General features: G+C 44.8%; 1 protein-coding gene across 5 annotated transcripts in view; it reads right to left on the reverse strand.

The window, feature by feature from the left end:
* Nucleotides 1-7,030, reverse strand: part of POC1A (POC1 centriolar protein A) — a 108,574-nt gene extending 101,544 nt beyond the window's left edge. For 2 of the 5 annotated variants that reach the window (XM_077822477.1, XM_077822476.1), the window contains exons 1-3: nt 6,906-7,030; nt 5,887-5,971; nt 2,962-3,133 (exon numbers count right to left, since the gene is read on the reverse strand). In XM_077822477.1, the coding sequence (XP_077678603.1) occupies nt 2,962-3,133; nt 5,887-5,971; nt 6,906-6,923 (275 nt within the window). In that variant the 5' untranslated portion in view covers nt 6,924-7,030. Of the gene's footprint in view, nt 1-2,961; nt 3,134-4,795; nt 4,914-5,886; nt 5,972-6,498; nt 6,623-6,905 lie in introns of those variants that run through there. The other 3 variants (XM_077822479.1, XM_077822478.1, XM_077822480.1) reach the window with 3 other exon arrangements.
* Between the last annotated feature and the right edge of the window lie 13,864 nt (nt 7,031-20,894).

Here is a 20,894-nt window from a genome sequence, read left to right on the forward strand (position 1 = left end):
TATTGGCAGCCAGGCTCTGGACGCAGAAGAAGAAACTGTCACTCCCTTTTTTCTGTCTAGATGGATGAACGGTGAGGTTAAATTTTAATCAGGTATAATTTATCTAGTGTCTTTAAATAATACACATGTTTTGATATACAAGTGTGTTATATTTCTTCCAGGAAAGTTCTATTAAACAGAAGTGAACTATAACTGAAATTGCAATCTGCACATTTTCATACTGCTTCAATGTAAGTGTAGCTTAACTTTATCCAATTTCACTGTAAAATGGATCAATTGTACAGTCATGCTGTCATTATGACGGTACGACACCTCCATATTAAAGGATAAATTGAGATTTGCACTAAAAATCACAGATTAAACTTTTATTTACGAATAATAGTGTATCTTCCCTAAATGTATTACTTACTCTGAGTACAGAACAAAAATGTAAAGAATTTACAAGAGAGCCTATTAGCTTATGAATAAGAGTTTTTAAAAATGGGTCTTGAGAAGGGAAGGAGGGGCAAGTCTAATCTTTTTTTGTTTTTATTCCTCTAGCAAATAGAGTCTGGATTTTTTAAATCTGACTAACTTCTAGATTGTAGCAAGAACTAGGGCACAGGCTAATTTAGGCTTACTGTGTTAATAAACAAAAATACATACAATTACTCATAGCCATAAAACATTCCAACAAAAACAGAAATGATTAATTTTAGAATGTCTTCCCTGCCTCCTGGGCTGCTGTGTTTAGTTTCAATTGCTAAAGAATACAAACCCAACACCAGTAAGAGAGACCCACCGCAAGTCTGCTTCCCTTTCAGGGCCCAGACTCACTATTTCTTTGTAAGCGACAAAGAGTCCTGTGGCACCTTATAGACTAACAGACGTATTGGAGCATAAGCTTTCGGCGGGTGAATACCCACTTCATCAGATGCAAGTAGTAGAAATTTCCAGAGGCAGGTATAAATATGCAAGCAAGAATCAGGCTAGGGATAACGAGGTTAGTTCAATCAGGGAGAATGAGGCCCTCTTCTAGCAGTTGAGGTGTGAACACCAAGGGAGGAGTAACTGCTTTTGTAGCTGGCTAGCCATTCACAGTCTTTGTTTAATCCTGAGCTGATAGTGTCAAATTTGCAAATGAACTGAAGCTCAGCAGTTTCTCTTTGAAGTCTGGTCCTGAAGTGTTTTAAAGGTAGCCATCCTGCAGCAAAATCTGCTATTGTGTGTCCAGGGAGGTCGAAGTGTTCTCCTTCAGGTTTTTGAATATTGCCATTCCTAATATCTGATTTGTGTCCATTTATTCTTTTACGTAAGGACTGTCCAGTCTGGCCAATGTACATAGCAGAAGGGCACTGCTGGCACATGGTGGCGTATATCACATTGGTGGACGTGCAGGTGAACGAACCTGTGATGGTGTGGCTGATCTGGTTAGGTCCTGTGATGGTGTCGCTGGTGTAGATATGTGGGCAGAGTTGGTATTGAGGTTTGTTGCAGGATTGGTTCCTGAGTTAGAGTTACTATGGTGCAGTGTGTAGTTGCTGGTGAGAATATGCTTCAGGTTGGCGGGTTGTCTGTGGGCAAGTACTGGCCTGCCTCCCAAGGCCTGTGAAAGTGAGGGATCGTTGTCCAGGATGGGCTGCAGATCACTGATGATGCGTTGGAGAGGTTTTAGCTGAGGACTTTATGTGATGGCCATAGGAGTGCTGTTGGTTTCTTTCTTGGTCTTGTCTTGCAGGAGGCGGCTTCTGGGTACACGTCTGGCTCGGTTTCCTTATTTCCACCCTGTTGGTATTGTAGTTTTGAGAATGCTTGGTGAAAACCCACCAACCCTTTGCCGCTTTTACAGATCCAGACTAACACGGCTACCCCTCTGATATTTCTTTATGGTCTTTAATAGTAGTACTTCCCAGAAAGCCACCCTTCCCCATCTCTCTGGGCTGGAATCCTCATGCTGGTTACCACGTGAAGGGGAAGATCACTTCCTCAGTTTAGTGCAAGAGTCTGGCAAGAGGAAGGAGACACTCTCAGCTCCATACAGAGGTCCAACAGATGTTACTTCTAGAAAAAGTAAAGTTGCAGACAGAAGTGTGATACGAGTCCATATTGCACGCAGGCCTTTGCCACTTATGGTGTATTTCCGTTGGATGCGTAGTAGATGGGCCTGCTCTAGGCTAACTAACATACTTCAATAATTTTAAAACAGCAGCACAGAGAGACTGGATGGTTTGGGAATGGCAAAAATAATGGTTTGCAGCTGCCAGACAAGGATCTCAAAGCACATTACAAATATCAAACTAAGTCTTCCAATCTCCCAGTTAGATAGGGCACCATCACAATTTTAGAAATGATGAAAACTGAGGCACAGAAAGGGCAAGGTCCCATGCAAGTCCATGACAGCATCAAAAATTCAGGTCTCCCGACTTCCAGGCCTGTGCTTTAGCCATATACCATCGTTATGCTATTAATGGGACAGGGAGTTATTAACCTTTAGGTCAACAATTAAAATTTAAAATCAGATGTCATGAAAAGTCACCCATTGTTTGGTGGACTACAACAAGCAAGTCAGAAATCCAACTCCTAGAACAGATGCCTACATCACAAAAACTGAGCTCTGTATGTGTTACTGCCAGAGCAAAGCTAAGGACTAATGAGCTATGGAACATGAACTGGGATGGACACTAGTAGGTAACTATTTAAGTACAGTGGTAGAGCTGTGTCAGGAAGTTTACACTGATACGGTCTATGCTATACCTGTTCTGTAGGCAGAGGATTTCAGCCTCTAGGGCTAACAAGCTGGCATAGTCTTCAGGATTAAATTCACTTTATAGAAGAGTCCTATGCAGGATAGCGGTTGCATCACCTAATATTTTTTCCTTTAGCAAATAATAGATTCCCAAACCTCACAGTGGAGCACTCCTGCTAGTGGAAATCACACACTACAACTTAATATAAAAGAGTTAGGAAGCAGGATATACTTACACATTTGGAACCCATAAACGGACAGTTTTGTCTCTGGAGCCTGAGGCCACCAGGTGGCCAGAAGGTGAAAAATGAACACACATCACTGCATCTTTGTGACCCACAAAGCGATAGGCTCTCATTTGCGGTCTCATACTCCAGATCATCAAGCACGAATCCATAGAGCCACTTGCTAAATTTAAGGGGAAAAAGTCTCATTTAATATTATCTTCTCTGAGTACACTGGAACAATCACACACACTGAATGGATCAGCACAGATTTCAGCCCTTTCAAACAATGGTTCTCTCCATTGAATTAAGACCTTTGTTAACCCTGGGGCATCACTACATATTCTATATTTCATTAGCAATTCAAACCAACCATTCAGAATCATCACTTATTAATTGAAAGTAGGCATGGCAACCCAAGCTAAGAGTTAGTTCATGTAATTCTGTTATTGCAGTAGACAATATAAAAACAAAAACAAAAAAAAAGTACAAACATTGTAAGAGATATTCCAATAAAAGGCAATACACACATGTGCAGAGGCTCTAAGATTTGAGACTCAGTCTCTCTTCATCAAAAGATTTTTTTTCTGTTGGAGAGCAAACAGCAGTCACGACTTTGCTTGGTTAATTATCCAAATGCAGATACAAAAGCAGACAAGTCCAGCAAGTCAGCAACATAAAGAAAAAACACTTGTGACAGTGCTTTGTGCCCCAGGACACTGTTTTTTCTATGGTTACACAGTTACCTACATATCCTTCTGAGGCACTGCTTCAGATGAAGGTTCCCAGCCTTCTCTATGCCACTGACCCTGATGAAAGTAGAGTTACCCAGTTTCACCTACAGCCTGCCACATTTTATATGTCCATAGTGCAGTGGACACTTACTGTGATGTATAATTGCACAGATTCAATGGCAACTTAGAGAAAAATATTAGACAGCAAACCTCTAAAATGGTGACAATTAAAATACCTCTTCAAATTAATCCTACATTTAAACTATAGAAACTTTGTGGGGAAGAGGTTGATTTTTTGGTGGGGGTTTTCAAAGCAAAAAAACAGACAACTATGTGGTATAAAAATCTTAGCCTGCCAACAGATAAAAGCATCATCTTTATCTCCCTGTCAGAGCACCAAGTGGGACATATCTCCAGTGAACGTAAAACATGCCTAGAAAAAAACAGATTAGTTTTTGATACTAGATTTAGATGCTACAGTATCATAATCACCAGGAGATTTTAGTTTGTTTCAGTTGTAGCAAAATACCAAATAGCTTTTGCTGGAAACATCTTTTTATTTCACAGTCATTTCAATACAAAAAAGAATACCTCTCTCCTTTCTTGGAAAAGATTCAGGATTAACAGACCCATTTCAGACAGGATGTTCCATTATTCATGTTCCTTTAAAGGAACAAATTCATACATTTCCATTCCTGTGGCTTTTTGCCAGCAATACCTTTCCCTACAAACATTAAGATTAAAATGAAAAAGGTAGCTAAAAATATGTGGATTGAGGACAGGGCTCAGCCTCTATAGAGATAGTAATTCTATTCCTAAGTATGCTACTGATTCAATGTGTGATGAAGTTACGTAACTGCAGTACCACAATTTCCATATCTATAAAATGGGGAAAATAGCACTTAGCCATCTCTGTAAAGCACTTTGAGATATAAGCAGTATTTTGCAGTTTATTATTGGCAAGTCATTAACAGCATTGGGTAGGGTAAACAACCCAGTAAAATGGCATCAAATGAAAGCTCACTTCTTCAGCTTAAAAAATATGAAGAATCGAATATAAAGAACGGAAAGCGTACAGGCTGCTTGAATATAGAGTAGCTGACTCAATATACCTCACTCAAATATTTTGAGTCTTCCTGCCTGCATTTTCATTCATAGAAGTGCTGTACCCACAGCACTTGCTATGTAGGATTGTAGCACTGCTCTTGATCTGCAGCTGCTGGCCTGAACCTAAAAAGAAGAAAGAGCAAGGGAAGGGAGACAGGAAACAAAACAAGAGTAAAGGAGCCACTGAGAAACAAAAGGGAAACAGGGTAGGAGGAATTGGTAATCTAAGAGAATATGCTTAACTTTGATAACCCTTTGCTCTGAAAATTAGGGACTATGTGGGTTACCAGGATCCTGATAAGGGATACTGAAATAGGCCTTCTGACAGCCTATTGGACTACTGAATTTCAAAGTGCTTAGCCCTGCTCTGTCTGTGTGTGTGTGTCTACTGGGCACCTTTGCCATATCATTTCTTTGTTCACCACCTCCGCAACAGACATAGCAATTCTGTCCTGCACTAAAAAGCACAGTGGGCTTCAATGTACGTAGCAGGCCAGTTGACATCAGTCAATTTCTATTTGGTTCTCAGGAAAGACAACTGGATCATAGCATATCAGGATCGGAAGGGACCTCAGGAGGTCATCTAGTCCAACCCCCTGCTCAAAGCAGGACCAATCCCCAATTTCTGCCCCAGATCCCCTAAATGGCCCCCTCAAGGACTGAACTCACAACCCGGGGTTTAGCAGGCCAATGCTCAAACCACTGAGCTATCCCTCCTCCCAATGCATCATAATAATGGACTGTGGATTGAAAACAAGCCTTGGTTTAAGTCACACCAAGTAAAAGTGAAGTTTTTACCAAAAAGTGGTTTCAGAGTAAAATGAGGCACACAAATATGCAAGAGACAGTGTAACACTCAATGCTCCTTGCAACTTTGTCAGGATAAACGTGCATGTGCACACACACTTAAAAATGCCATTTCTAGAAGTTAAGCAAAAATGTAGGCCTTTCAGCCTTGAAAATAACTCTTCAGTGATCTACAAGTGACTATTTCTGAGTCTATTTTGTAACTCAGCTGCTCCTTTAATTACACTGAAAAAAGAAGAGACTTGTCAGGTGCGGCGTCAGGCCCTTAAAGCATAAAAAGATAATTTACCCAATTGCTTCTTATTGAGACTGAAATCCACACTAGTGATGGCATCTCGATGGCCTTTAAAGTGTTTCTCCAGAGACGGATCCTCCTGAAAGACAATAAAATTGAAAGAACGTAGGCTAATGTTAATAGTGACCTTTCCACACACCAAAAAAAAAAAAAAAAAATTTACATATTTTTATGACAAGGCTTAGCAATTTCCCCACCCCAAAATATTCGAGGCCAGATTTCCAAAAGAACAGTAGCCCAGCACTGGGTGATAAAAAAAAAGAGTATATGTGCAACTAGTTGTATAATTATGCATATAATTACTCAAACAATGTATGCAGCTATTCAGTTGCACATCGAAGGGCGGGGGAGAGGGAGGAGACACGCAGAGAGAGAGAGAGAAGAGAAGTAAACCAGAAATAGCAGCAGGGTGGTTAAAACATCACCATCTCACGTCATCTGTGCGCTTCACGAGATTTGTGAGACACCAGACAGCGGACCTACTGGCCGCTTCCAAGGCAGAGCGCAGTGCCAGGACAGTGCATTGGCGGCCAACTACCAAAGTGTATTTTTTTTTTTTTTTAGCCCACTGGGCTACAACGCAGTAAACCTAGTTGCAAAAGGCACCTTCAACAAGCGGGGATGATTTCAGCAAGCAACCCCTAAAGAGCGTCGTTTTTAAAACGCCAGCGGGGACATCCCCACGGACCCAGTGACGGCGAGGCCTCCCTCCCCGTCCCGAACCCGGTCGGTCCCTCGCTCGGACAGGCAAGGGGCAGCGCCCCGGCCAAACCGACTGGGGGCTGCGTCAGGCACAGGCCACAGAGCAAAACTCACAGGCCCCGCCCAGGCCGGGCCGCCGTGTCGCGCCCCGAAGCACCCGGCAAAGCCGCCGCCGCCGCGGGGGCGGGAGGGGGAAGCGAGCGGGGCAAAGGCGGAGCAGCGGGACAGGCTGGCTCTGCGGCTGCCGAGGGCTGTTTGAAACATTAACAGGGCTCCAACAACCCTCCCCAAGCGCTGCCCCCGGCCCCTACCAGGCAGGCGGCGGCCATGGCGTGCGGCGGGAGCTGCCGGGCCTGTCGCTCTGGCCGCGGCGCCGGTTCAGTTTCCGCGCCTCTCCGGCCGCCCTAGTAACGGCGTCAGGCCCTTAAAGGGGAGGCCGGGCCGGGCTTCGCCTCCGACAGGAAAAGAGGCCCAGGACTCGCTCGGCGTCATGCGGGGGCGGAGCCAGGGGACGGGGGACATGGGCGCGCGCGCCCGCTGTGCCCGGCCTCTGGGTGCGCGCACACCTGTTCTTACACACTCCGTTCCTTCTGCTGTGCACACTTCTGCTCTCTCACCCACCTACTGTTCACCTGGGTACACTCAGTCATACACACACACTTCACCTGTGCACACATGCAATTCACACATTCCTCCGCAGGACATTCTGGGCCAAAAAAGAAAATTCTGCACCAACAACTTAAAAATTCTATGCACAATCCTTTAAAATTCTGCAAGTTTTATTTGCCAATAAATAAATGCAGAGGCTCCTGCATGGCAGTGGGGAGCACAGGCCACTGGCTGCAGGAAGGTGGGAGCTCACCCTGCAGCATCCCCACCCTGAGGACATGGACTCACTGGTGAGGCTGCACCCGACCCTGACACAGGATAAGGCCTGGCCCTGCCCATCTGTGCCAGGCACACCAGGTGTGGGGCAGGCAGGCTTAACCAGGCAGGATCCAAATGTGGAAGGGCTCAGTGTGGGGGGGATCCAGGTGTGGGGTGAGGGGGTGACCAGATGAAACAGACAAAATATCGGGAGACATGGGGGAAGCAATAAAAAAAGGCAGCTGGAGCGGCCAAAGCTGCACTATCGGGACAAATGGCGTCCTGACCGTGCATTGGTCGGGACATGGGACAAAGAACTAAAAATTAGAACAGACATCTGGTCACCCTAGAGGATTCTGTGTGGAATAATCTGGGTTCAGGCAGCTCGGGGTGGGGGGGTGAGCTAGTAGGGTTGCCAACTTCCTAATTGCACAAAACCAAACACCCTAGCCCCGCCCCTTCCCTGAGGCCCTGCCCCCCCCATTCACTACATTTCCCCTCCCTCAGTGGCTCACTCTCCCGCACCCTCACTCACTTTCACTGTGCTGGGGCGGGGGAGTTGGGGTCTAGGAGGGGGTGAGGGCTCTAACTGGGGGTGCGGGCTCTGGGATGGGACCAGAAATGAGGGATTTAGGATGTGGGAGGGGACTCCGGGCTGGGGCAGGGGGCTAGAGGGCAGGAGGGGGTGAGCGCTCTGTCTGGGGGTGCGGTTCCTGGGGTGGGGCTGGGGTTGAGGGGTTTGGGGTGAAGCAGGGGGATCCAGGCTGGGGGTGGGGCAAATGGGTTCAGGATATGGGAGGGATCTCTGAGTTGGGGCAGGGGGTTAGGGTGCAGGGGGTGAGGACTCCATCTGGGGGTGCAGGCTCTGGGGTGGGGCTGGGGATGAGGGGGTTGGGGTGCAGAAGGGGACTCTGGGTTGGGGGGGCTCAGGGCTGGGGCAAGGGGTTACTTCCAGCGGCTCCTGGTCAGCGGTGTAGCAGAGGAGCTAAGGCAGGCTTCTTGCCTGTCCTGACTCCGCGCTGTGCCCCAGAAGCGGCCAGCAGGTCCGGCTTCTAGACGGAGGTACAGTAGGCAGCTCTGCAGGCTGCTCTTGCCCACAGGCACTGCCCCCACAGCTCCCATTGGCTGCATTTCCTGGCCAATGGGAGTGTGGAGCTGGTGCTCGGGGCAGGGGCAGCATGCCGAGCCCCATGGCCCCCACGCCTAGGAGCCGGACCTACTGGCCGCTTCCAAGGCAGAGCGCAGTGCCAGGACAGGTAGGGACTAGCCTGCCTTAGCCCCACAACACTGCCGACCAGACTTTTAACGGCACATGCACATTTGCACACACACTCCAGGGCCATTGCAGCTGATGCCTCCTCTAACTGTGCCCGCAATTGCCACTGCCTCCCACTTCCCTCTCCTGCATGCCATGCTATGAGCTGCCCCTTCCCTGGTCTAGCTCTGCAGCAGCCAGGGAGCTCTTAGCCCCTGTGTGGGGACCCAAAAGCCTTCAGCCTCCCCAGCCTGCAAGAAATCACACATATGTATGATTCATCTCTAACCTGAAGGGACCACTTCTGGTAGCAGGAGGACAATTCACGTCCCATCTACATGAGCAATGTGTCCTACTTATAGCCACCAATGCAGCTGTAATAATAACATCTATGTCTGATATAGCGCTTTTCGGCTGTAGCTCTCAAAGCAAACCCCTAGTGTGGACAGATAAGCCCTACAACCTAGGATTTACACTGGTGCAGTTAACCCGGGTTTCGCTCAGGGCTACTGCATGGATGCAAATCATGAGTGGTTTTGCATGTCAGCGCTAGAGGTTTGCAGTGATGTGACTACACCAGTGGCTACTCACCGCTGGATGAAATCCCCAAGTAAAGCTAGCTGACAATTTGTCAGAAATTTTCAATTTTCCTGAAAATTTTTGATTTTCCATCTTAAAAAACCAAAATGATGGAGGCCAATTGCAGGCCAAGAAGGCTCTTGCAAATTTCACTGTCTGCAAGCAGGAAGAAAGTGAAATTGACAAGAAGCCTCCAGGAAAACAGCTGCAAAGGCAACAAATTCTTTTCTGAGAGAACTCAAATGGATTTTTTTTGGAAATGTTGTCATTTTTGACATTTGCCCTGATTCAGGATGAACATTTTTTCAAAAACATGAATTTTTTTATGGGACGGTATTTCCATTTTCTGGCCAGCTCAATCCCCAGTGTCAGAAAAGTCTTCAGATTCCAGCCCCTGAAGCCCTGTGGGGGTCTCTGCTGAGATTGCCTAGAGAAGGCTCCAATGGTGGTGATGGCTTTAGTGAGATTGACTCTTTTCCACAAGGAACTGGAATGAGATGATCATCACTTCATCCCACCAGACAGCCTCCCCCAGTAACACTCAATCACTAGTAATTTTAGCCAAAACCAATTCTCTAGGGATGAAAAGCTCTATACCTCATTGCCAGTCCAATGAGCCATCCAGATTGTCATTGTGTTTTGGAAATCATCAGCCAGTCCTGATTAGGACAGCCATCTGTATCATTTTGAGGGCAGAGATACAGTTACACATTACTAGATGCTGCCACGTAGCTGAGCACAAAAAACTCTCCAGATCATTAGCTTTGAAAAAAATCTGCATTGCTTCAAGACCAGAGCTTCAGCCAGTATTTCATGGGTCCAAAGTATGTGGTTCATGAAGCCAGTCCTGCAAACACTTACTAAGCAGCAGAGATAGTGCTTACGACTGCGAGTAACTTTATTGAGGTCAGCACCTACACGTTAGCATTTTTGCAGGGTCCATTCCCTATTATAGTTTAAAACTGTTCTATGAAGCAAGGAGCGTGTCCGCCTCCATGTTCTGTTTACACTGATGGTGCTCCATTATAATATTATTGTCATGTACTTTTTGAACACGGTAGGTTGCAGGTCAGGCTCTTATACCAGATATGCACTGATTACAGGGCTTCCTTTGTAGAGAGATACATCAGATACTCCTGGGGGAATTCTGCACCACTGTGGGCATTCATAATTAATAAGCTGTGCATATTTTTAATTTTTTGCACAGAAAAAAGCTTCTGCCAGAAAGTTGCTGCAGTTCTGCCTTTTGCCCACCAGATGGTGCTGTGATGATAGAACAGAGCAGGATCTCCTGGCCAGCTCCGGAAGAGAAAGAGCCTGCATTCTTCACAGCGCCTGTCAGGCCAGGTCAGGAGACAGGGGCTATGGGGAGACAGACAGCATGGGGCTGCTGGTGGGGGGGTCACAGACAGGGGCTCATAAGGGCTAGTGGGGGAGGACAGACTGGGGCAGGGGCTGAATGGGAGTGGAGGCACAGTGCCACAGGGGGGTGCAGGCCAGATGGGGAGGGGGGTGCAGAGCCACTTAGGGACAGGGGTGGCTGAGTGGGGACACAGGGACACATGGGGACAGGGGGAGGGGGTGCAGGGCCACATAGGGATGAGGGGCTGTTTGAGTGGGGGTGCAGGGACACTAGGACAGGGGGTGCAAAGACACAGGGGGGTGCAGGGACACACAGAGACAAGGGCAGATGTTCCTGACTGAATGGGAGAGGCTAGAGGTCAGCAAGGGTCTGCATGGTGGAAGCTCCCTAACAATCCCTTCATGTCCCCCCAAAAAAACCTGTTCCATACTTTTCCCACCTATACCCAACAACCCTCCAAGTTCACACCCAGGCTCCTTCCCAGCAATCCGTCTCCTGACTCCCCCAAGCCTTGGCACTGCTTCTGAGGGGTGTGGGAAATACAGTTCTGTATTGTAGTTTAAATGAATTATTGCTCAGAGTTCTGTATTAATATGCCTAGTAAGGAATCTATTTGTTAAAAAACATTTCCTGAATCTTCTTTGTTGTCTGTATTGTTACAGACATGCTTGGTATTGTGAAATAAATTACCAAAAAGAATTGAAACCGGTGTGATTATATTGTGTTATTTAGACAAAATATACAGAATTTTGCAGAATTTGAAAATATTGTGCACATAACTTATTTTTTTGGCACCGAATCCCCCCAGGAGTAATCAGAGATGGGTTCACCATAAGATCATTTAATGCACTGCCAGGAATGGTTATTGTCAGATTAAAGTATATTACACATGGCTCCGCCAACTAACTAAACAGTATAATACAGTTTCACATTCTATTACAAATATAACTATTTGAATGCATTGATGGCTTTAAATTCACCTGAGGATATTTTTGTTTTATTTTTAAATTCTCCAAACTGAAAGAAAATCCACCTTCAAACAACCCAGTAAAATATCCAAATAACAAAGAATGATAAAAACCTAGTAAAAGAAATAATAAATATATATAACCAATACATAACATCAGTTGTTAAAGAGCCTGACATAGGTTGGTCCCTAACTAAATAAGGTTGCGCAGGTCTGGCAGAGGAAGGGGGCTTTATGTGCACAAGGTGGGCCCAGAGCAGGACAGGAAATGGTTTTCCCATCCCATAAGAGCTTTTGAAATTTCAAAAAATCTCCCCATCTCGAGTAAAGACAAAAAGGCAAAATCTTGATAATTTTCACTTGTCAATAATCTGATTTTTAAAAAAAATGGATCAAAGAAAACATTTTGTTCTGATCATTTCAAAACAGTTTGTTTCAATTCTGACCTTTGTTTTAAAAAAAATTCTTAAGTCTGAATAAATTAAATTTTGAAAGAAAAAGTCATTTCAAACCAGAAAACTAAACTTTTCATTCAGAAAAATGTCAAAAGGTTCCATTTTGACAATTTCAAAAAACTTTCTCCAAAACATTTTCAAATTGGGAGAATCAACAAAACAGACCTTTTCGCTCTCAAACAGTTCTGGTTTTGACCAATCAGCTTTTTCCAACAAACAGACATTTTGCTAGAAAATTCCCAACCAGCTGTAGTGCCTACCCTGGGTCTAAAACAGTAACAAACTTTCTCTTACTGTGGCTTCTGTAGGTTGCATCATCCTGGATCACAATCTTCTGGAAAACATACCTTCAGGCTGGCTCCACTTCTACACCCTGATGGTGGGCCATGGAGCAGAGATTAGGCTTGCTAGTAGGATGTTCTCCCACACACTTTCTGATACCTCTTGGCAGCTCCTTTGCCCAGCCAACTTTCTGTCATATACAGCATGGTGCCAGCACCCTCAACTCCCACTGAAGCCACTAATAGTTCAGGGTGCTCAGCACCACCTGTGAGGAGTTCAGGACCTTGCAGCATCAGGCCTTTGCTGTGGCCAGACATTATGAGAGTCTGCGTTATAGGCATGGAAGTGAGACTGACAGAAGGAAATGAATGGACCATCTGAGGCTCCTGTCATTGATAGAGTGGATGAAGCAGGAGGGCATGCAATAAGATTCTTCCTGGGCCAGAGTTTAGGGATGCCAACCCTCCAAGTTTGTCCTAGAGTCTCCAGGAATTAAAGATTAATCTTTAATTAAAGCTTAAGTTATGTGATGAAACCTCCAGGAATATGTGCAACCAAAATTGGTAACCCTAGTAGAGCTGTGTAGAGCCTAAGAGGAAAGAACAAGAAGTTTAAATAGATCCAGTTGGTGATGAGGAGCTAGAGAAAAGATTCAAACAGAGAACAGTTTGATGTGGAAGGAAGGTAATTTTAGCAGCTGTGTTTTGGATGGACTGGAATGGGAATGGTGGGACTCATCCAAAAGATTCTGAACCTCAAAGGTTTCAGAGTAACAGCCGTGTTAGTCTGTATTCGCAAAAAGAAAAGGAGTACTTGTGGCACCTTAGAGACTAACCAATTTATTTGAGCATGAGCTTTCATGAGCTACATCCGATGAAGTGAGCTGTAGCTCACGAAAGCTCATTCTCAAATAAATTGTTTAGTCTCTAAGGTGCCACAAGTACTCCTGAACCTCAAAGAGCATCCATCATTCATTCTTTTTCCTGTGATGCCATCTAGTGATGATTGTATTACCGATATTTGAAACTATTTACAATCTCACTTTCCCTTTCTTTCTCCCTCTCATTCATGGAATTCAGTGCACTTTGGATACTGGTATATGTTTCTATAATTTCCAAGGAAACAAACCAGAACATTCAAGAAGCATCAGATATGTCTAAGTCATTGGACAGAATAATGCTCAGCCCATCTTAAAGAAGCAGCGAAAGTAAAATGTTTGAGAAGTGTATTACCAATGTGGAACAAGCAAAAGTATTAAACAGGAGCATTTTCTTTCATGCCTTCTGCACCTTCCACTTGTGGAAAAAAAAAGATATGAAATATGAGGTTTCAGAGTAGCAGCCGTGTTAGTCTGTATTCGCAAAAAGAAAAGGAGTACTTGTGGCACCTTAGAGACTAACCAATTTATTTGAGCACAAGCTTTCGTGAGCTACAGCTCACTTCATCAGATGTAGCTCACGAAAGCTTATGCTCAAATAAATTGGTTAGTCTCTAAGGTGCCACAAGTATTCCTTTTTGCGAAATATGAGGTGTATTTACATGATCCATAATTATTATTTACATCAGAAATGCTGAACCAATTGAGATAAAGGAAAATTTATGTGAAGGGGAAAAGAAATTCTCCCTCATCCTAATTTTAATTTGTCTTAAGTGTCTTTCATTTTGGACACTAGAACCTAGAAACCCAACTGAGATCAAGGCTCCATTGTTGTAGATGCTGTATAGATACACAGTCTGATACAGATACAGATGGTCCCTTCTCTGAAGAACTTGCAATTTAAACAGATAAGCCTTAATAGAAGGAAGTATTATTGGAGACTGAGGCCCATAGTCACACAGCGAATCTGTGGCAGAGCCAGGAATTTAATTCAGGTGTTCTGAGTCCAAGTGCACTGCCTTAACCTCATGATCATCTTTGCCCTCTTTGTCTCACCTTCAGATCTTGTCAGGTTGAGAGGTGTTTGTTATGGTGGCAACATCCTTTTGTAGATTTAGCCCTGTATTTTAGTGGGGTGGGGTAAATTGAGGCCAAACAGCTAAGTTGCTGCATTAATTGAAGTAGTTCTACAACATAGCCACCAGGGGACAACACCTAGTCACACATCTTTAAAAGTACAGCAGAACTTTATTTTATACAGTGCTTCTGTACCCCCATGTTTTCCATAGTAAAAAAAAAAAAAGGCCATAAAAGTGCAAAAAATGAAAGCAGAGGGAGGAAAATTTAGAAGCAGAGACAAGGGAGAAAAGAGCTTTTAGAGGAGCTTTGAAAATAGATGGAGAGTCAAACAGGCAGATAGAGAACACACCAGACAGCAGAGGCTGCGCAGGAGAAGGCTCTCAGATCAGTGGTGAGACTGCAAGGGCCAGGGAGGAAGCCAGAACAAAACAGGAATAGGAGTGAGTGGAAGAGAGAGAGAATTTCCCTGAGCTAAATGAAAGCAAATCCAGGGAGGGTTTTGTAAACAAGGACAGTTTTGAGCTGGAGTGTCAGGAGTCGGGGAGCCAGCCTAGCTCTGAGGAGGTGGGTAATGTGATCCCATTGCACATGAGGGAGTGTGGATAGCTAATTGAGCCAGCTGTGGGGCAGGGAGGCTGGCTGCCCTGGGGCCCTCAACTCTGGGGGAGTCCGCATGGCAGGGCTTCCGTGGAGCTGCGGACCCTGGTAGCTTGGGCTCTCCAGCCGTGCACCAGGCGAACTGGCAGCAAGGCAGGCAGCTTTCAGAGGGAAGCCTGCCTGTCAGGCTAGGTTCTGCCGGAACCTTGCCTGTGATTTGTCAGAAGTTCATCAAACCTGATGTGCCTCCGTTAAAACATGTGGGGTTCAGCAAATCTGTATTTTTCACCTAAGCCCTCAAAATTCCTAACCCGCTCATGTACACAGCTTGATCGTTAGCCTGTAGGTGGTTGTCGGGGTAAAGTGGCAGAACAGACAGTGAGCCTTCACTTCTCACTTAAGGGTCATCTGCATTGGGGATGTTTTCAATGCAAACATCCCTATAGTAGACAAGACCTTAGTCTTACACTGGGCATATTACTAATCCCTCTTGCAAGGACTACCCACCACTAGATGTCTCTAGTCACCTTTTAGCTGGTGGCTCCTGGCCCATCCCTCAGGAGGGGAGTTAGAAAAGAACCTTGAGAGAGAGGGCTTTTGGCACAGAGGAGGAATCCTCACAGTATGCTCTCAGTGTAACCTCCAGAGGGAGGGTGTAACCATGCAGGGCCCAGAGGATGTGAGTGATCCAGAGATGACAGGCAGATGTGCAGACCAAAGAGATATGGGTAAATGAGAGATGAGGAGGAGAGAGACAAAGGCAGAGTTGTGTGTAAGGATGTTCTTCTCGGCTGAGAGAAGCACTTCTGCCTTGGAGACATTTTGATGAAGGAAGTTGAGACGAAGCCATGGATTGCTTGATTGAGACAGATTGAGAAGGTGCCCTAAATCTTGACAGACTATCATCTAAATTTGAGTCTAGACTACATATAAACTGACATTACAAAACCAGCTTTAAAACTACCTGTAAACCCATCAAGTTATCTGTGTGCTTCTCAAAGGAATGCCACTTTCTTGGTGTTGTAATCCTCCTCCTCCCTACCCAAGCCCCTTTGCCCCATATCTACTCAGACGAGCACGTTATATTTCCCTTGGAAGGTCTTTCAGGCAGAGACCACATCTTTCAGATGATCTGTAAAGCACCTAAAACTTTTGCCCGTACTCAGATATCTCAGAAATTGCAGAATTTTATCAGGCTTCCCCCCAAAACCCACCTTTAGGCTATAAAACAAGCCTGCACAATTACTCCGAAAGGTGCCTTTTTCAGCAAAGGCTTATAACGAAAGTGCCTCTTTAACCATAGCCACGTGATTACTGCTGCAAAGCAATAATGTCTACAATAAAAGGCTCATTAACTTATATCCTGGGACTGATATGGCTACAACTTCACTGCATACAGTTTTCCAAGAGGAAAGTTTTCTGTCAGAAAATGCTGATTGGACTAAATCAAAATGTGTCAGGAGAATGTATTAATTTCATCATTTTCAATGAAAAATTATCGAAAGGTTTTGTTTTGGAAGGTCAAAGTGCTTTGATTATATTGGAAATGGTGAAGTCCAATGTAATATAGAATACACAGTAGATAATATAATAGAATGATAAAGTTGAAACAAAGCTTTTCCACCTTTCTGAACCAAAGCACTTCCGTAAAGGTCATTTCAATATTTCCAAAACACATTTTTTCTGAAATTTTGTTTTATGGGAAATTTCGAATCTTCGACTTCTCATTCCAATTTGGGGTAAAAGGAAGTTTCAAAGTGTCGGAATTTCCCAGGCAATAAAAATTCCACATTTCAACCAGCTCTAATTAGCAGTAAAACCAACCAGATTCTATGGTGAACTATACCCCACTTCTCCTGAGCTTTCGTAAGTACAAGATATGTTTGTTCCATTAGACACCTAACGTGACTTTAGGGTTATTTTTTCAATACTGGGGCCACTTGTAGGTCCTGATCCAACATCCTTTGAACTCTATGGGAATTTTTCCATTCATTTCAATGGGAGTTGGAGTGAGTTCTACAGTGCTGGGTGTATGGAAAGGAGCTGGAATATGAGATGGCAGATGCAAGTGGATTTGAATTTTCCCTCACTGGGTTGATTGCAGTGACACATCTGAAAATGTTAAGTATTATTAGTTCAGAGAAACTTGCAGACTTTTAATTCTCTTCCAGATCAGATCGCCGATCCTTTTGAGATTCTCCCAATCACGGATATTTACAGTCAGCAAATCTCACTTTGACTCTTCTCAGTCCAATTATGTGCCAGCATCAAGGGCCAGAACCCAGAGGCCATTCCTGAAATGAGCACTTTATGCATGTGACTTGTCTGACTGTGGGTTGCAGAACTGAGCCCCCAACCGTTTTGAAGTCCACTTTCCAGCCTTGCATTCACTGCCCTGCCTATGGTCGAAAATATTAAAAGCTAATTTCCAGTGAATCTTTCAACATAGGCTATTTATATAACTGTGATATAGAAGCAATCCAGCTGTCACATGGAGGTCTTCCTATCTGCCACCTGATTTATAATGGAAAAGACCTTCTCCGAGCATTTCCAGCCCCTGCCAAGGATACACATTGAAAGCCTCTCTCTTATTCTGTGTAACCATAGAGACACGCACTAGCTCCATAACTCCTGCATTTCATGAATAAAGAGTCACGGATAAAACAGCAGCCCACTTTGTGCAGCACCGGTATTGTTAAGCATGCAATCATTCCACAGAATTCAGGTCAGACAGTTGTTACATGAAGGTACAGCAAGACTTTGACTTCAAAGAAGAAGCCTGATTCAGAGAGCAATTGGGTATTAATTTTATCACTAGACTTGTCACTCAGCCTATTGGATTTAACTTATTACTCACTAGATTGGCCACTTATTTTTGCATTACATTTTCAAATTGTGCTAGGTTTCACTAATATTAGAGAGGCTGAAAGTAGCCCAAAAACTATATTATATATTTCTATTTCTTACCTTTTATATTGTGGTAGCACCTGACGGGTGCAAATGGGGTCAGGCCAGCTCTGGGCTAGGTGCTGTACAGACCCACAGTAAAGGACAGGCCCTGCTCTGAAGAGTTTATGGTCTAAATAAACAAGAGACCAAGTGGTAGGAGAAATGGAGCATTGCTATCCCCATTTCACAGATGGGGCACTGAGGTGCAGAGAGATAAAGTGACTTGCTGAAAGTCACACACAAAATGCCCAGCAGAGATGGGGATTGAAGCTGGATCTCCTAGGCCCCAGGCCATGCTTTAACCACCAGGCTGTCCTGCCTTGCTAATTAATTTTGTGTTCCTATTTTCCAGCCGAGGGTGATCCTCAAGAATTAATTTCTTCAACTTTGTACTTTTATCCTGGAGTTTATAATTAAATAAGAACTGGCCAAGTTTAACCTACCACTGACAAACAGTTCAGAGAGCAAAGTACCCCACTGTAAGGCCCTGAGGACCAGGGAAGGTCACAGCAGAACGATAGAATTGTCCGACATGGGTGAACATAACATAAGAACGGCCATACTGGGTCAGATCAAAGGTCCATCTAGCTCAGTATCCTGTCTTCCGACAGTGGCCAATTCCAGGTGCTTCAGATGGAAAGAACAGAACAGGTAATCATCAAGTGATCCATCCCGTCGCCCATTCCCAGCTTCTGGAAAACAGAGGCTAGAAACACCGTTCCTGTCCATCCTGTCTAATAGCCATTGATGAACCTATCCTCCATTAACTTATCTAGTTCTTTTTTGAACACTGTTATAGTCTTGGCCCTCACAACATCCGCTGGCAAGGAGTTCCACAGGTTGACTGTGAGTTGTGTGAAAAAATACTTCCTTTTGTTTGTTTTAACAGGCTGCTGTTAAGCACAGAGCTGGCGATCTCTTTTCATTATGTGCTGGCACAGTTTAAAATGGAAGCTGAGGCAGGGGCTGCAGTTTCTCCAATCTGAGAGGTCCAGTAAGGCCAAGTCACCCCACTGCATCTCTCTACTCTGGGTAATTCCTCCCAGGAGAAAGTTCAGCCTGAGCAAGGTAAGGGGTCTGATTTCACTGGCCCTGTTCCCATGCCAGAAAGCTGACTTCCTCTGAGCACATCTGGCCAGGCAAGGATTCCAGCAGGCATTCGCAGCAAACACAAGCTGGAGCACTTCAAGTGCTCCTCTGATTTGTCCTGGGGACAGGTCCCCCAGGATCAGAGGAGTAACTTAAAAGCTGCCATCATTTCTTTCCGGCCCCAGTGCTTCTCAGCAGTCCAGAGAATCCGGCCCAATGATTTCAGGGAAGTTATTACTGGCTGAGAGCAGAATCTGGCCCAGTGGCTTTTAGAATGTTAAAGCAACTCAATCCAGGGTCTTGGGATGGAACAGCCACCTCGGCGATAACACCACCACCACCATTGGGACGCTATCTTGTGAACATAAGCAGCTTAGGCAAGTTATCAGCAACTCCAAGGGGCCAAATCTGCAGTTGATGATTGGTGTAGCAAAAAGGATCCTGCTACACCAGCAACAAGGAGACCTAGTGTCGTAGGAGCCCCTTCACCTAGGTAGTATTCCCTTTATACGGTAGTGATCCTTCTAGGCCTGGTTAAACCAGCTTTAGGACCAAATGACACCAACCATATAGTGCAAAGCAGCCACAGTCCACCGGAGAAGCTGGCCCATAGGCTCAGTAGAGTTATATATTACCCCCTAGGGTCAAATCCCCCGCTGATGTAAACTGATGTCACGCCATTAGCGTCCATGGAGCTATGCTGATGTACAGCAGCTGCGGTGTGGTGTATCCCTGTCACTTCTTTTCTCTTTGTGTACATGGCCTACTTTGTCCTGCCAGCAGCTAAGAGTGAATTATTCGTTCGTTTGTTTTTCCTGTGGTCATTTTCATTTCTTAGAATTCAGAAAATGTCCAGGGCCAGATCCTAAGATCTTTATCCAACTCCTACTTGGGCAAAACCCCCATTGACTTTAATGGGAGTTTGCCAGAGTAAATATTGAGTAAGGACCTCAGAATTTGACCCCGTGTTAGTGGAGAAAAAAGAAATGTGACCTGTGTTTATATTAGAAATCCTTATTGCTGTCTAATCACTATGCACAAAAGTCATCAGAGTTTAGAGAAAAGGGGGATGAACTCTGCTGAAGGTCACTAGAATCCATTCCCTGGGCTCTGTGATGACGAATGTGTAAACCAGAGAGAGGGATGGTACAGCATTCAGCTTTATAATGATATTAACCTGAAAATGTCCAGGAAAGACTTGCTGCCTGGCAGAGCTACCAGCTCCCTCCCACTCTCTGTCTCATTGAGCATCGCCAGCAGTGCTTTTAATGTTTCTAAACCAAGGGTTTTCCAAGTGTGGGATGTGGAGCAGCACCAGGCGGTGAGTGGAATGCCTCTGTCACAGTGACCAAGCATCTGGAAAGATGTAAGCCTTGGAGTTTCCTACTTCTTGTAGCCCAGCCCTGGTCTCTTTAAGGACTTTAAGGAGAGTGGAAAGTCCATAGTATGCATCCGATGAAGTGAGCTATAGCTCACGAAAGCTTATGCTCAAATAAATTGGTTAGTCTCTAAGGTGCCACAAGTCCTCCTTTACTTTTATACGGATACAACTGTGTCTATGTTAGGGGGTGTACCAGTATAACTATATCAGTTAAAAAAAAAATCAGACCCCCCCTAGTCAAAATAGTTGTATCGGTACAAACTGTGTGAGAGACCAGGCATTAGGGGAAAATCTAGTTAATACAGGAAACCCCGTCTCCCTCACTTTTTCATGCAAACATGCACAGTGCTGCTGCAAGGAAAGAGTAAAATTGGGATGGGGAGGAGAGATCTCCGCAAGAGGTTCCCTGTTTTAAGAAGCTGTCCACAATAGGAAAGATGCAGGAGTTTTGTCATTGACTTCAGTGGGGACCAGAATTTTACTCTGAGACTCCAGTGTCCCATCAACACCAGGGAAATTGTCCAGTTTTAATACTGATTAGAACCATAATGCTAACCCA

Source organism: Eretmochelys imbricata, chromosome 7 (assembly GCF_965152235.1).
Source record: "Eretmochelys imbricata isolate rEreImb1 chromosome 7, rEreImb1.hap1, whole genome shotgun sequence".
In the NCBI taxonomy this organism is placed as follows: Eukaryota; Metazoa; Chordata; order Testudines; family Cheloniidae; genus Eretmochelys; species Eretmochelys imbricata.